The 14474-nt window shown below is 35.8% G+C and overlaps 1 protein-coding gene across 1 annotated transcript in view; it reads left to right on the top strand.

Annotated features, from left to right (window-relative positions):
- The window catches only part of NBEA (neurobeachin), a 426845-nt gene that overhangs the window by 333554 nt on the left and 78817 nt on the right, over nucleotides 1-14474 (top strand). Inside the window, exons 43-44 of the mRNA XM_075139786.1 lie at nucleotides 2684-2796; nucleotides 12375-12515. Coding sequence (XP_074995887.1) covers nucleotides 2684-2796; nucleotides 12375-12515 — 254 coding nt within the window. The remainder of the gene's footprint in view (nucleotides 1-2683; nucleotides 2797-12374; nucleotides 12516-14474) is intronic.

Here is a 14474-nt window from a genome sequence, read left to right as displayed (position 1 = left end):
CAGTGTCCGGAGTTGGAGCTAATTCCACATGATCATTTGTTCATGTGTCCATACTATAAGTAACCTATCAAAACCACACAGCAAAGGAGAACTCATGTACAGCAGCTAAACTCGGGATTGCTTTTTTCTTGCTCTATTCACGTATTTATGATTTTCCCATGTCGAATAGGAACAAAACATCAAAATCTTGTTGACTGAATATTGAAATTGAAATGAAATTAATATCAAAATTAAATAAAATCTCAATATGGAAAATCTCAATTTTGAAATAAGAAGTAATTTTGGATAACCCTAAATTTCCTTTCAAAATTTTGCGAAAGGATGTTCTTACCTTTCCAAATGTTTCTATAAAGTGTTTTCAATTGAAGGACTTTATTACTGTGAACTCTTTTCCGTAAAATTTTTGATTCTGAAGAATCATCATTTTTGCTTATGCTTTGTAATAGACTACAGTCACCTCGGTCATTCTCTTCCTGAATCTCAAATTTCTTTTAGTCTGCTGTCTACATAAGCACAAATGTCTGTCTTTTGTGGAAGCTTTTGCACACTCTTCTGTTAACTTAATTGAGGATTCTGATGGTGAGAAAAACATTTACTGTATAAAGGTATCGTTTTATAAAGGCCGTATTTTATAGAACCTTAAATTTTGCAATCTCAAGAAAGTTTATGAATCGTATGTAATTAATCCCTTGCCAAAGAGGAGAATAATACTCTGATTTGACAGATGTGGAAAATGAGGCAGAGTTGTCTTACTTCAAGACATATAGAATCCCCACAAAAAAACCCTAAAACAATTAATATTCTGCCAGAGGGTACCTTTGCTTTTCTTCCTTCTTCCTTCACACACAAATTCTGGTGTATTTCTTGATTTAATTGTTTGATGAATTCTCATTCTGTCCAGGAATGGTTTTTCATTAATTCATCATTGATATTAAAGAAGAAATGGTTTTGTTTCTATCCATCTTTATTTGTGTGTGGTACACAGTGCTGGTATTGCTTTTTTAACAAAGTTGTATTTGTACGTAAGTTATTTTTTATGTTCTTGTGAACCTGTATGTGTTCAAAATGTAAAAATGAGGACATGCAGTTGTTAACAATATGTACTTTTCCTGTTTTCAGTGAAACCATGTACAAAATAGAAACATGCTTCTTGTTCATCAACTTCTATTGAAAAAACAAGGTGTTTGTAGAGCAGTGAAAGTTTCACATTCATTAAAGCAGAGCTGATTTTTGTGGAGAATTGCAAGTGCTACTCAGAACAAGGAAGCCTGTGTTTTCCTGTGCCGGGTTTTGTACCCCAGGAATCTGTCCAGAATGTGGAAGGAAGCAGTTAGTGAGACAGGGCTGTAAATCTGCTGCAGGACTGGGAATTGTTAACCTGGGTTATTTCAGTCTGCTAATTATATTATATAAATACACGCACACATATATTTATGACCTGATTTTGTTTTTTAAGCCTCATGTTGCATATTGTGTGGTTCTCAGTAAATCAACATGGTGGACGGTTCTGTACTGAGCAACTTCATTTGTCTTATCACTGAAATGTTAGATACTACTAAATACCAGCTGACACAGAAATAACAGTCTTTCCCAAACACACTTTTCCTGGTGATGAATTCATAATTTTCAGTTCACTTCAATTGCAGATTGTTCTTTTGAAACTGTATCTAAAGACCGTTTTTACATATTTGAGCTGCTGGGATGGTAGCAATGTTTCTTTCATTATGTTTGGAGAGAGTGGCCTGGGGCAGTCTGCTCTGTCTTTTAGGGTGGAGAAAAAGGTTTTTAATTTTCAAAATGGTTATGAAATAGTGTTAAAGCAAACATTAATTCCTCCACTTTGATTCCACTATTGCAGTGAAATTTCACCACTTCTTCAGTGAAGAAGAGCCATAGGGAATAATGGATTAATATGGTCTATCTAGGATAGACCTAGATTTGCAAACCTCAAATTTAGCCCTTTGCTGTTGGACTCTCATTTAATCTTTGCCAGCTAATGATACTGCATACAGTTGCTAGGAAAATAATAGTCTAATGGTTTTAAATTTCAACATTCATGCTATGAACTACCTGAAGGGAGATTGTAGTGAGGTAGGTGTTGGTCTCTTCTCCCAAGTAACTAGCGATAGGACAAGAGGAAACGGCCTCAAGTTACGCCAAGGGAGGTTTAGACTGGACATTAGGAGAAATTTCTTTACTGAAAGAGTGGTCAGGCCTTGGAACAGGCTGCCCAGGGAAGTGGTTGAGTCACCATCCGTGGGAGTATTTAAAAGACGTGTAGATGAGGCGCTTAGGGACATGGTGTAGTGGGTATGGTGGTGTTGGGTTGACGGTTGGACTCAATGATCTTAGAGGTCTTTTCCAACCTTAATGATTCTATGATTCTGTGGTTCTATGATTCTATGAAAATAGCTTCATGGAAATAAAAAAGAAAGTGTTTATTGGCATATGGTTTTAGTTGATTTTGAAAGATACTGTGCTCTTTATTTTATGCTGATTTCTGCATTGACTTCTGATTCAAGATAAGTGCATCTAAATGGCAACTTTTGTCTGAAAGATTTACACCTGATTCTGTCAAGTGGTGGGAACTGGGAACCTGTGATGCAACAAAAGTAACCGCTAGATTGTTTTTCAGCTGGAGGACACTATTTCCTAATTCTTAAAACACTTTCTTTCTTAATAGGACGAACATACAATGATCTGAACCAATACCCTGTATTTCCATGGGTTTTAACAAACTATGAATCTGAAGAGTTAGACCTGACCCTTCCAGGCAACTTCAGGGATCTTTCAAAGGTATGCTTCAATTCTGTTAAAGACAGTCAACCAGCCCTTTTTGGAAGACGTTTTATTTTATATTTATAGTCTGGTTAAGTTAGGTCTTTATCTTAAAGTCTCAAATAGACTTTTCTATTTTAGAATAATTTCATACTGAATCTCTACACTATGCTACTTCCGTGTCCCTGACTGATCTGTTTCCAAACCTGCAACTCCTCTGTACCTTCTGACTTATGGATCATGAGTGCATCAGGCCACTTGATCTCAGTAGTTATCTCCCTTAGTTTATGAAAGCTGATCCTTTGGAAATAAAAAGCTTGGACTAATTTTTCACTTTGTTTTGCAGTGATTAGATGAGCAATATAATAGCAGCACCTCCTTTTGGTTTAATTATTCAGTAAACAACTATTTTGTATTTTAGACCCTGAAGTATCTGGTCCCTATCATTATTTGTGGTTTTTGCCATCCAACCGGACTTGGTCAGTTAATGCTTTATAATAATACAGTTCCTAGTATTTGTTTCTCTAATAGCACCAGACTGCCATCTATACCCAGCTCTGGCACTCTGATTGTGTCAACAGACTGGAGAGAAGGTGTGTCCTGGCCGAGCATAGCCGAAGCATATGGAGGGGCTCTACTTTTGGCCAACTGGAATAAAGACAAAAAACAGGGTTTGAAACTGAGTTGTGGGAAGTATCTTTCCTGGTTCCTATCAACTAAGAAAGTGTATGTACTTTCTTACCAGTGAAGGTGGTTAGCCTTGCAACATCCCCAGCGTGAGGCTTCTGTTGTCTGGGCATGACAACTTTCTTGCATCCTTGCCACAGGTCCTCAGCCAGCAGGGAGAAGTTGCTCGTACAGGTTGAGTGAGGCTCAAGACCACAGGAGGCTGTCACTCGCTAACTTAAGGAATGAGGCTGGAGAGGAGAAAATGACCCCCAATGCCTGTTCTGCAGCCCTGTGCTGCAGCCCCTGCTTTCCCCTCTGCTGCTGTTCAGGGCTGAGAGTTTCTGGGGCTTCTGCCTTTAAGTCTGCTTTTCTTTCCTCCTCTTCATGCAAGCACACATCCTGGGCAGCAACAGAGAGATCGCACCCCGGGTATCTCACAGTCTCATATCCCTGTTGGAAAGAGTGTGCTTGCAGTACTTCCAGATGTATTGTAACTGTTCCTGGAAGCCTGCTTTTTTGGAAGACTTCCAAAATAATTTGAGTAGGACTTGATTGCATGATAACAGATAGAGACACTTAAGTTTCCTGTCCCTTTTTTCTTAGATAAATAAATAAGTAAATAAAAACAGAAATCAAACTGCATTCACAGTATGCCTTAAATGTAAACAAATTGGTTGAGACTCTACTTATATTGTGTAAAACTTCTGACCTTTCACAAAATTATAGGTAAGTGTCACAAATGTGTTTTTCAATTCTATAACACCATTGTAATCTGTGCCAGGAACAATAAAAGAAAATGCACAGACATGAGTTAAATAAAGACTAGTGATCATCTTGCACTGGCTTGTTCCCTAGCATGTATGAAAATATTTCTGTTGTAGAATTGTTTATAGTGATAAACCTTTCATTAAGATGCTTACACTTTTCAAAATCTCTCAGATTCACTTCTTTCTAGTATTAATAGCACTGCATGTGGTGAAGTGCAACAAGATTAGACAGCGTCTCATGAGTCCTTCATTAGGCACTTAGTTTTGGTTGAATCCAAATTTTTATGTCAGCCTATTAAAGTATGTAATTGCTACAGGAAGTAGCATGATAGTTGAATAGATAGGTTTTCCTCATGAGTTAGTATAGACTCATTATGGAATTAGTGCTTGTATAGCTTATTAAGTATCACTGCACACCTAATCGTGCTCTCCCTTGAAAGGAAATGTAAAATCAAGTCCCTGGTTATTTATGTTTCTTCAAGAATCCGTGCAATGTGCACAGCAGTATTTTGCCTGAGGTCCTTTTCTTACCCAATTTGATAACTGCATTCTCTTATTCAAAAGCTACCAGCGGTTTCCTCTGGAAAAGCTGGGGTTTTGACCACTAAAAAAAGCCTACACACTAGTTAAGGGGAATGGTCTTTCCTTTCTGGCAAGATCTGGGCTGCATTTATCCCATGGATGTGTGAGAAAACACATGTGCAATCTGTAAAGTGTTGTGGGATCCCTCAGGATAAAAGGGGTGTAATTGTCAAATTTTTCCAGTGTTTATTATAATAACATCTGATAGGTTTCATTTCACAATGGTTTTAAAAGGAAAAATAGATTAATGATTTTTTGTGAAAGGCAGCGGCCAGTTAATATGAAATGCCTTACTTTGTACACTTTGGCTATTATGCTTACTTGCATCTGTTTCAATTTGTGCATTATCAGTAAAAATCTTCAAATTCAGAACGTATCTGAAGTATTTCCTTGGCAATTCTGTTTTCATTTTCGATATTGTCCTGTCTCTGTAAGTAAGCCCTTTCTTTCCTTGTTAGGGAGGTGAATCCTGAGTAGCCTAGTGCTTAAAAGCAGGAGTTAGTGATTTATTGTTCACATTATGGAACTGGGGTGTGCCATCAAGCTTCAGCCAGACCTCTGGGGCAGGCACACACAGTATCCTTTCCATGAGGAGCCACTTCCTTCTGTCAGATTTTACCCTGCAATTGAGAAATATTCCTACAGATTTGATGGCGAATCAGAACACGCAGCTAAGCTGTTGATGGATAGAATCTCCTTTGTCAGTTCCTGACCTTCAGTCTTCCTGTAAATTTGCCCTTCTTAGGTTTCACAAAGCCTCTGTCCTTAATATTTAGTAATTAATACCCCCCAAACAATTTTTTGAAATGATTTAGAATTCTAACACTATTACATATGTGGTAAAAACCCACAAAAGCAATGAAATTAAAAGAGAAACCACCTATCATGTTTTGTTTTGTTGTTTTAAAATAGTTTTGGTAGTTAAGTGTTGATGCTAAATCTAATTTCTTTTAAAATAATTAATTTGTGTATTATTGCACAAAGTTCATACAAAGCTCCAATGTCAATTACGGTAATTGACAGTACTTCTTTTGAAATTTTTTAACCTTGGATTCCTAGGCTTTCTGTATAAAATATGATATACTACCTTTGCGATATCACAACTCCTAAGTGAACGTACAGGACAAATGCAATTCATATGTTTTGTGGAAATGAAATTAGATGTGTTTGGCTTGCTTACAGTGTCAGTGACGGAGTAAAACATATGCCTTTTGCATTTAGCTCAAACTTAAATATTTACATTTCTGCAAAGCCGTCTTGAACATGTAACTTGTCCTTTCCTTCCATTCCATTTTATTCTGTTTTTATGTAGCGCCCCTTATTGTGGTACTTTACATCCAAATGTTGCTTGTTCTCTCAGAACAATTATATTTAAATATTAGTCTGAAAATTCTTCTGCCCTTTTTCTTTGAAGTGTTTGGAAATTCCCCTATCAAGGCTTTTTTTTCCTTTTACATATAATTTGAGATTTAAAACCAGGGCCCATGGGCACTGAGAGTGCCGTAACAGTAGGATATATTGGACCTCTCATTTGATTAGACAGTGTAGGCTCAAGTTTTATTCATTACATATACAAGGTTAAAGGTTATATTTATTGTTTGACAGGATGAAAAGCTAATGAAAGAGGCTGTCATAGATACATAGATTATCTTTTCGCTATCAAACCACGAGGTGATCTGCTTATTTTCTTCTTTATTGAGATTTCCTTTGGAAGAATACCTATGGTATTAAACATTAGTACGGAAAACATGTATGCAGCCCTTACTGTACACTGAGTTTTTTGGGGTTTCAACATACTTAAAATGTGATATGGTTTGGTTTTGCAAAATTTTATGACTTTTACTCCTAAATTACAGCGAATGCATGGATTTGACATGCTGCATTGTCCCTGCTCATTAAAGTGTAAATGCGAATTTCTCCTAATTTACTTCCAGTCATACATCCTGTTAAATAAAATGATTTCTTCACCAGGCAAAGTAATACTAATATTGACATGTGTATGAGACATCACACACTCGTTCATTGAGTGGAAAAAATTATATTTTGTTAATATAGAAGGTGTTTGACTGACGGGTGGTGATAAGCATAACCACTTTTCCTTATTACTGTGCCATTTCAAGAAAAGGAAGTGATAAAGCCCCAAGGCTTCTAAATGTAATAATGCAAATGAACGCATCGAAGTGTGAATATTTCAAGGCAAACCACACTTAATACTTCCAAAAATGTGTATGCCATGGAATGGAGTTTATGGGCTTAGCAAGAGCCACTCTCACTGGAAAAATGAAATCAGTTTCTGTAACTTAAACTTCTCTCTTTACCACATGCAACTCTACCATCACAAAAAAAAAGAGTTTGATTCTCATTTGGTTTAAGCCACACAATTAAACATTTTCTTTTCTTAAATTGAAAGTTCATTTACTGAGTGAAACTCTGGTAATTTGAATCTGTCAGAATTCTTATATTTGATAACGTTGATATTGATATGCTTAAGAAAAGCTATTTACAAATTTGGATAAAATTAGAATTTATTCTAAACTTTAAAGTACTATCCTAAGATGTCCTACTTAAAGGTTGTTGTTTAGTGGTTTGTTTAATAAAGCAAGCAGTCAGGAAAAGCTCAGTCTATATTCAGCCATAGCCAAATAAAGCCACGCTCAAGATTTCTTTTGTACCCAGCTACAATTTTGCGCAGTATGTTACAAAAAAAGAGATAAACAGATAAGGTAGATGCTGCCTGAATGAAAGTCAAGATAAGCAGAATATTTCAGTGGCTGGATAAATAGGATTCTACGTTCAGTTCTGCTCTCATGAGAGAATGTAGTTCTATGAAGATAGCTGGCAAAACAGTGAATATTACATGAGCTAACATAACATGTCCAGTGGATATAAACACTAGATGTATTGACAATACACTGGTTCAAAGGCCAGATGTCTAAAGAGATTAGCCAGATAAAAAAGAATGACATGAATAGCAGTGTGTTTTTAATGTTAAAGTAAATACTTACTTTATTTTTAAATGGAAAAAGAAGCATAAAATAAACTCAAACAGCAGCTTTTAGTACATCAGCAGTGAAGTGGCTGAACAGGCATTGTCATACAATGAGTTGTTCTGCTTGGTTGGAGTAAAGAATATCTTATAAAACCATTTTATGAAAAGTTAATACTATTTGATATGAGTCCTTACAGAGGTTTTTTTTTTAATAAAAAGACAAATGGTGTATTTGGAAAAAGCATTTTATAAAACATTATAGAAAGTACTTTTTATTTAATGTTCAGAATAATTTGTTTGACTCAAATTCAGTTTCTGAACTGGTCTTATAGTTAAGGTACTAGACTGAGACATAGTACATGGGTTGAGCTTTGCCTGTGTATTGTTTGTGCAAGGCATTCTAACTAGTTTGCACAGCAGTAGAATCTCATTGAAATGGAAATAAAATTATTTTCTTCCATTACGTGAAGATGCAGGGATAGATCCAGGGATAAATCCATAAATAAAATTTGTCTTCATTTTATAGCCATGGTATCAGATTAAAACCGTAGTAGTTGACTTTCTGGGCTGAGAATGGCAGTGTAACGCTATGGAAAAGTGACCAAAACTCCATATACCCTACATATTTCACAAGAAATGTGAGAGACTTCCATTACTATAGAACTTGTAATCTAGCAGGACACATGCCTCATCAGAGTAAAACTGGATTAGCTGCTAGTTTGTACAACTGAGATTTAAAGTCTTTACAGAAAATGCATGTCTTTACTGAAGGATGAAGTGTTACCATTTCTTTGGGTAACAGCATTTTGCCACATGGGCATTACAAAACCACTAAGGAAGCCAGGGGCAGACCTCTGAATTTACTCCATGCTATTTTATTTATGGAAGTTTTCACTCTCAGAAAATGCCTGATCTATTTGTGGTTAATCAAGCTGATCTATTTGTGGTTAATCAGCAAGTTTTTAAATTCACAACAAAAAAAATGAGAGATTTGAGCACTTTCTGTTAGCATTTTCAATGTGTATAGTTTCCTACACCAGGGGAGATTTAAGTCCTTTCCCTTAACGTGCAAAGAAGTGGTTCACATAGGGGTGTCCATTACTGCACAGAAAAGGAGAAAAGGAGGATCAGATGTTCCTTGTATTTCTTTGCCACAGGCCAGAGACAACTGATGTAACGCTGAACCAGAAGCTGCGGAGTTGTATGAGCATGGTGCAGCTCCCAGCTCTCCTCCTTGTGCAGTGCTGCATTGACACAGCTGCACTACTGAGATTCGAGTTATCATCTCTGCATAAATGGTGCCATGTTTGCACGCCAGCCCCTCTAGAGCTATCTCAGGGCTTTCTGGCACACCTTTGTATTGCAAGCTATAGTCGTCCCTAAGCAGTTTACCTGGGAACACTAGAAATCTTTGTGGAATGACAGAAATGAACCTGTATCTCCTGAATCCCAGACTACCATCCAGATCACGAGTTCATCCAATCCAGGATCTGTCCCGAGAAGTCGAGGTGAGACTTTCTAGCTGAAGACAAGCTCAACCTCACCCCCTCGTTTCTTTCTTTCTTTCCTTCTCTCTGGGACAAGGAAAGGTAATTCCCAGAAAAGATTCTTCCCAGAGATTTTTATGTGAAAATTTCCATACCATGCAAGAAGAGAGATGACTCTCATGATATTTCACTTAAAGAGTCCATTTTATTCAGCAGATATTTTGTGCATTTCAGCATTTTTCTTCAAATGAATCCTAAAGTAATTGAAAGAAAAATGGATTCTGACTCTGAAAAGAATATTGATGAGGATGAAGGTAATCTTCAGAATACAGCTTTTTAGGTTTATCATTTAATAAATTGAACATGTGTCTTCTGAAAGTAGATTATTTTAGCTACTTGTGCAGGCATTTTTACATGAAAATGGGAATGCACCACCTTACAACCTTATATCTTTTATCTTTTCAATTGAAATAACACTTCTCCCTGAAGAACCTAGAAAACATGATGATATGTTTGCATTAGTGTTTTATGTAACTTTGGAAAATTATTGTCAAGTTCTTGAGAGAAAGTACCTTTTTCATTAAAGACAACAATATATATATAATTTTTTTTTTTAAAAGAGTTATTTAAAGCTATGGGTTAAACCATCATTAATATTTTGCTAGTCTATAAAATAAAATACTTGTAATTATTTTTGAGCATCAGTTATGCTTCATAGTTCTTGTTACTGTAATCAACTTACAGTGAAGAATGAAAACATGTAGCTTATTTGATGAAAGACATCTGATCCGTTTCAAATATATTTTGAAAGGCCTGGAGTTTTGATTTTCAGTCTTGCGTTAATCAGCATATCCCTTCTCTACTGTGCCTTCAAACATATATGTACAATAATATTGTGACAGATGACGCCTCTGTCTTCCACAGCCTCAAAATTCACTGCAGCATAGGGTAAGATGCACCTTCACAGTGGAGAGAAGAGATATTCTCAGGGTGTTTTTCCATTACAAAATACAATCTCACCGATTTGTCTGCCATTTTGTGTTTCCTTCTCAGAGGGGGTGAACGTTTCCTGTTAACAGACTAGGGTCTGAGTTACTGCTTTAGCTTTTGAAACGTGCAGTTGGGGACTGGAATTTGTTCTGCCAGAGAAGTGGATGCACAGTACCTTGATGAGGGTGATACCAGCAGGTCCAATGCAATCCTCAAAGCAACCCAGAGCCTTGGTATAATTTAGCAAAGTGCACATATATCTGCACAGTTTGTCAGTCCAATAGGAAAAGAATGTCTTTTAATAAGTTACTCTTTCAAGAAGGTGGTTGAACAACTATTTTTATATATTGGTGACTTACAGCCTGTAATAATGCCACCGTGTTTCGTGACAGTGGCAGGATGTGTGATGAAACTGATTATAACAAAAATGCAAATACTTGTTTTTTCTTTTTCCAGTAGTTGGGAAACAAGCCTGGAAAGCGTTAGGGAATGGCTCATACTTCTCTTTCAAGAATGTTTTGTGAGGTCTTGCAGTGCAATCTGCATCAGATAACACTGATCCGTAGAGATTGCTCATACATTTTACATGTATAAGAAAGCTATTAACATCTCCATGACACAGCAAAGTATTAAGCATCCAGAGTGTTTTGTGTGAAAAATACTGAAATCATAACGTTTTAAAACGTGTTCCTCAAACACTGCTATTTAAAAACAAGCTCTAATTTGTAAAATTGGAAAACAGCATGTTCTATGTCAGCCTTTTTAACAGCCATCTCAAAAAACATAGCAGCGCTGAAGGAATAAAATACTTGTAGCTTTAAAATTGTTCAGTTACATACGCAGTGTATTGAAACACACTGATTTGACCTTGTACTAGTATTTTCATTCCAAATGACTTTGGTTTTTAACTCAGTAGAAAAATTGTGCTGTGGAATGAAATGCAAGAATACCTGTTAGCATTTTGAAAAGGGTCAAAGTCCTTGAGTATATGTTTGTTTTCAAGTTGTAATTCCCTTAATAATACCAATTCTAACTCTTAATTTTTGATTAATACAAATCAAGTAATTATTTAAAATTATACTAAGTTTACACAATTATTTGGTGTGAAAGTGTGCTCTCCTCTAAGGATTAAACTCTGTGTTTGATTAGTTTTAATACAAAAGTTAAAATCCAAAGATTCTTTGCAAATAGGTAGTAAATACACTACTACTACCTTATCTGGAAAAACAGATTTAAGATCACTTATATATTCCAACATTTTATCTACTTTCTGTTGTATTTTCTTTATCCCAGTGACTTTTGTATCACACAATAACAAATACATTTTGCAAAAAAATTATGCGATAAAGTGGGTAAAAAAAATCATAGAAAAGCATGTATCCCCTAAGTAGATATGTCAAAACCAACAGTTCCTAGTACTTTGTTACATTTCTTTTGTTTTTTACCTGATTTGTATAGATTGTCTGTTAAGTATGCTCAGAATGGAGTTTGATTTTGTGAAGATTTTCCAAATTCTATTGTTTTTAAGGTCAAAGCTTGTTAGTTTCGCTCAGTAAAACCTGGCTTTGTTCAGTCAGAAAGTAGATCCAGTCCTGCAGGACTATGCATGGTTTTTAAGTATTTCTGCTTAGGATCACCAGACACCATCAGCAGTTCCGTGTGAAATCTTTTCATCATGAACTGTGCATTACAAAGTATCCTGTGTGAGCAAAAGTCAGTTTTCATTAGCTGTGTGATTATGGTGAATGACAGCAACAGAAATATTAGTTTGGCCTCAATGCATTTAAAATGCAGTTTTAGAAGTCTATTTCCAGAACAATGTTACTGAATTAATTGGGAAACAACTCATATTTCAAGAAGGTCTTGAAAGTTTGCAGATGTGGATCACTTATATTTGTCAATTAAAATAAGGAAAGTCATAAGACTTCTAGTACACAAAGCCTTTGAAAAGAAATTCTAAGATTACAGCAATCTGAAGGGATTACTACAGCATGGAATGGGTTTGGTTGCAGTCTCTCCTATGTAGTGAATCTTAATGCAGAATTAACCTATGACATATCAGACGTGCCGCCCTTTAGCTGATAATATATTTGACCTCTTATCCTTTTGTAGCCTATTGGTGCTTTGAACCCAAAGAGAGCAGTCTTCTATGCAGAACGGTATGAGACATGGGAAGATGATCAGACTCCACCTTATCATTACAACACCCACTACTCTACATCTACTTCTACATTGGCTTGGCTTGTTCGTATTGTAAGTATTTCTGGATCCTGGTTTTCCTTAATATCTTTATCTACAGCATCTTTTCTGTCATTTACTACTGTTTAGATTTTTTTAATGGAAGTACCTTACTATCAAAATCTCGTTGTTCTTCCCTACCTTAAAATCTCAGAAATTCTTTAGGTATACTGTACATACTCATTTGTAGTGATTCCTTCCTACCCAAATAATCTGAAATATATTTAGACACAAAATTGTGGTGGTGTAAGGACACATACGATGAAGAAAATCCATCTAAAACTAAATCCATCTAAAAAAAAGTCTCTAGACAATATAGAAGGCTGATACTACTCACATATTAATTTATTATTTTCAGCTAGGGACAGATATATACAACATTAAAGAAAAACCTTTCTTAAAAAGCACATTAAACAGTGTGAGATTGAGAGGGGAATTATAGAATCAGTTTTATTTAAAGCAGTATGGAGTAATACTTTATGCAAATGAACTATGCTTCTCAATGAATTAATAACTTAGAGTTTTCAGAAATGTAAGTATATAGATTCTGATTTCAAAGTGCTATTTCAATTCTGGAAACCTCGTGCTTAAATCCTACCCTCAAAATCAGATCTAGGGAAGGGGGCCAAACTTCAAAGATAGAATGAATCTGAATTTGGTTTGTGTGTTAAGACAATGAATTACAGAAAAAGGAGTGTTGATGAGAGACTTAAGGTTTCACAGAGAAACACGAATTAATGAAAAATTGAGTCACTGTGTAATTACTGAACTTAAACTACACTCTGGCAGTAAAAATCTGTCGCATAAGGTGTATTCTAAGCATGTTTCATGCACAACCAAGCAAAGCAGAGCTGCACAAAGTTAGAGATCTGAGTTTTCACTCATCTCAGCTTCCCTTAAACATGTCCTGTTTTTCTGCTCAGAAGGGAAGAATTCATGTGCCTATGAGTTCAGGATATAATTCTTCTTAACCCGTGGGAAACTAAGCGTTGATTACACTCCTATACAGGGTGACCACTGTACTCTTTTTGAATGTTGCTAAATTATTCATGTACTGTGAATTCATTTTATGGTTCACATGTGCTTCTTTGTTGCCTTAAAGTATATTAAAAACAGTGGTTTTATTTGCATGTTTATCTATTAATTTTGGCTGCTATTCAACAAAAGATCCCCTCTTGCTAGTCGGCAAATCCTTAGGTCTGAAAGTCTGCTTACAGGCTGAATGTACAACACACTGAGGAGTATTCATTTCCTGTATTAGGCTAATGCTGTGTCGTTTTTACTACTGTTGTTTATGTAATACTGTAGGTGTTCTTGCTCTCTTTCTTTTCTGCCCTAAAAGAGCGAGAGAACAAGGTCTCTGCCTTGACGGCCTTGCAATATAGACCTGATAAATTACGTTTGTTAGAGTAAACAATGTAAGTGAGAATAGAAAGCAGAAAAGAAAAGGGAAAGCAGTGCTTTCCAGGGAAGAGATTGCTGGTGGCAAGAAGGTGAAAACAACAAAGGAAGAATTTAAATATGGGGGTACACCTACATAGGTATTTTAAAGATTATTTAAATAGGAGTGACCAGCAAAGAAAAGCAATCACTAGTGGGAGGAGACAAAAGAAGTGAGAGGGAGACAGACATGGGGAAAATTTAAAGCTCAGAAAACGGAAAAAAGAAATAACGTGATGAGATCAGATAGGGATACCTATGGAAACCTAAAATAAAGATTTGAAAATAAGTGTGTATGGATACAGTAAAGGATTATAGCTATGGGGATTATAAACTCATAGTGATCCTTAGAGAGATAGTTTTGGCTACAAAATAAAGGATGAAAAATCCTAAAGGAGAAGATTATGCCAGTTAAGTTGATAGATAAGACTAAGTCAGATTTCTGGAAGTTAAAGTAGGATTTCTTGCTCGTGAATTTTTTGAGCTAATGTTTTGGTATGAGTTTGTGAAGAATAATGTGTAAGAACATTTCAT

Source organism: Calonectris borealis, chromosome 1, assembly GCF_964195595.1.
Source record: "Calonectris borealis chromosome 1, bCalBor7.hap1.2, whole genome shotgun sequence".
Taxonomy (NCBI): domain Eukaryota; kingdom Metazoa; phylum Chordata; class Aves; order Procellariiformes; family Procellariidae; genus Calonectris; species Calonectris borealis.
This window is presented reverse-complemented; position numbering and strand designations above follow the sequence as displayed.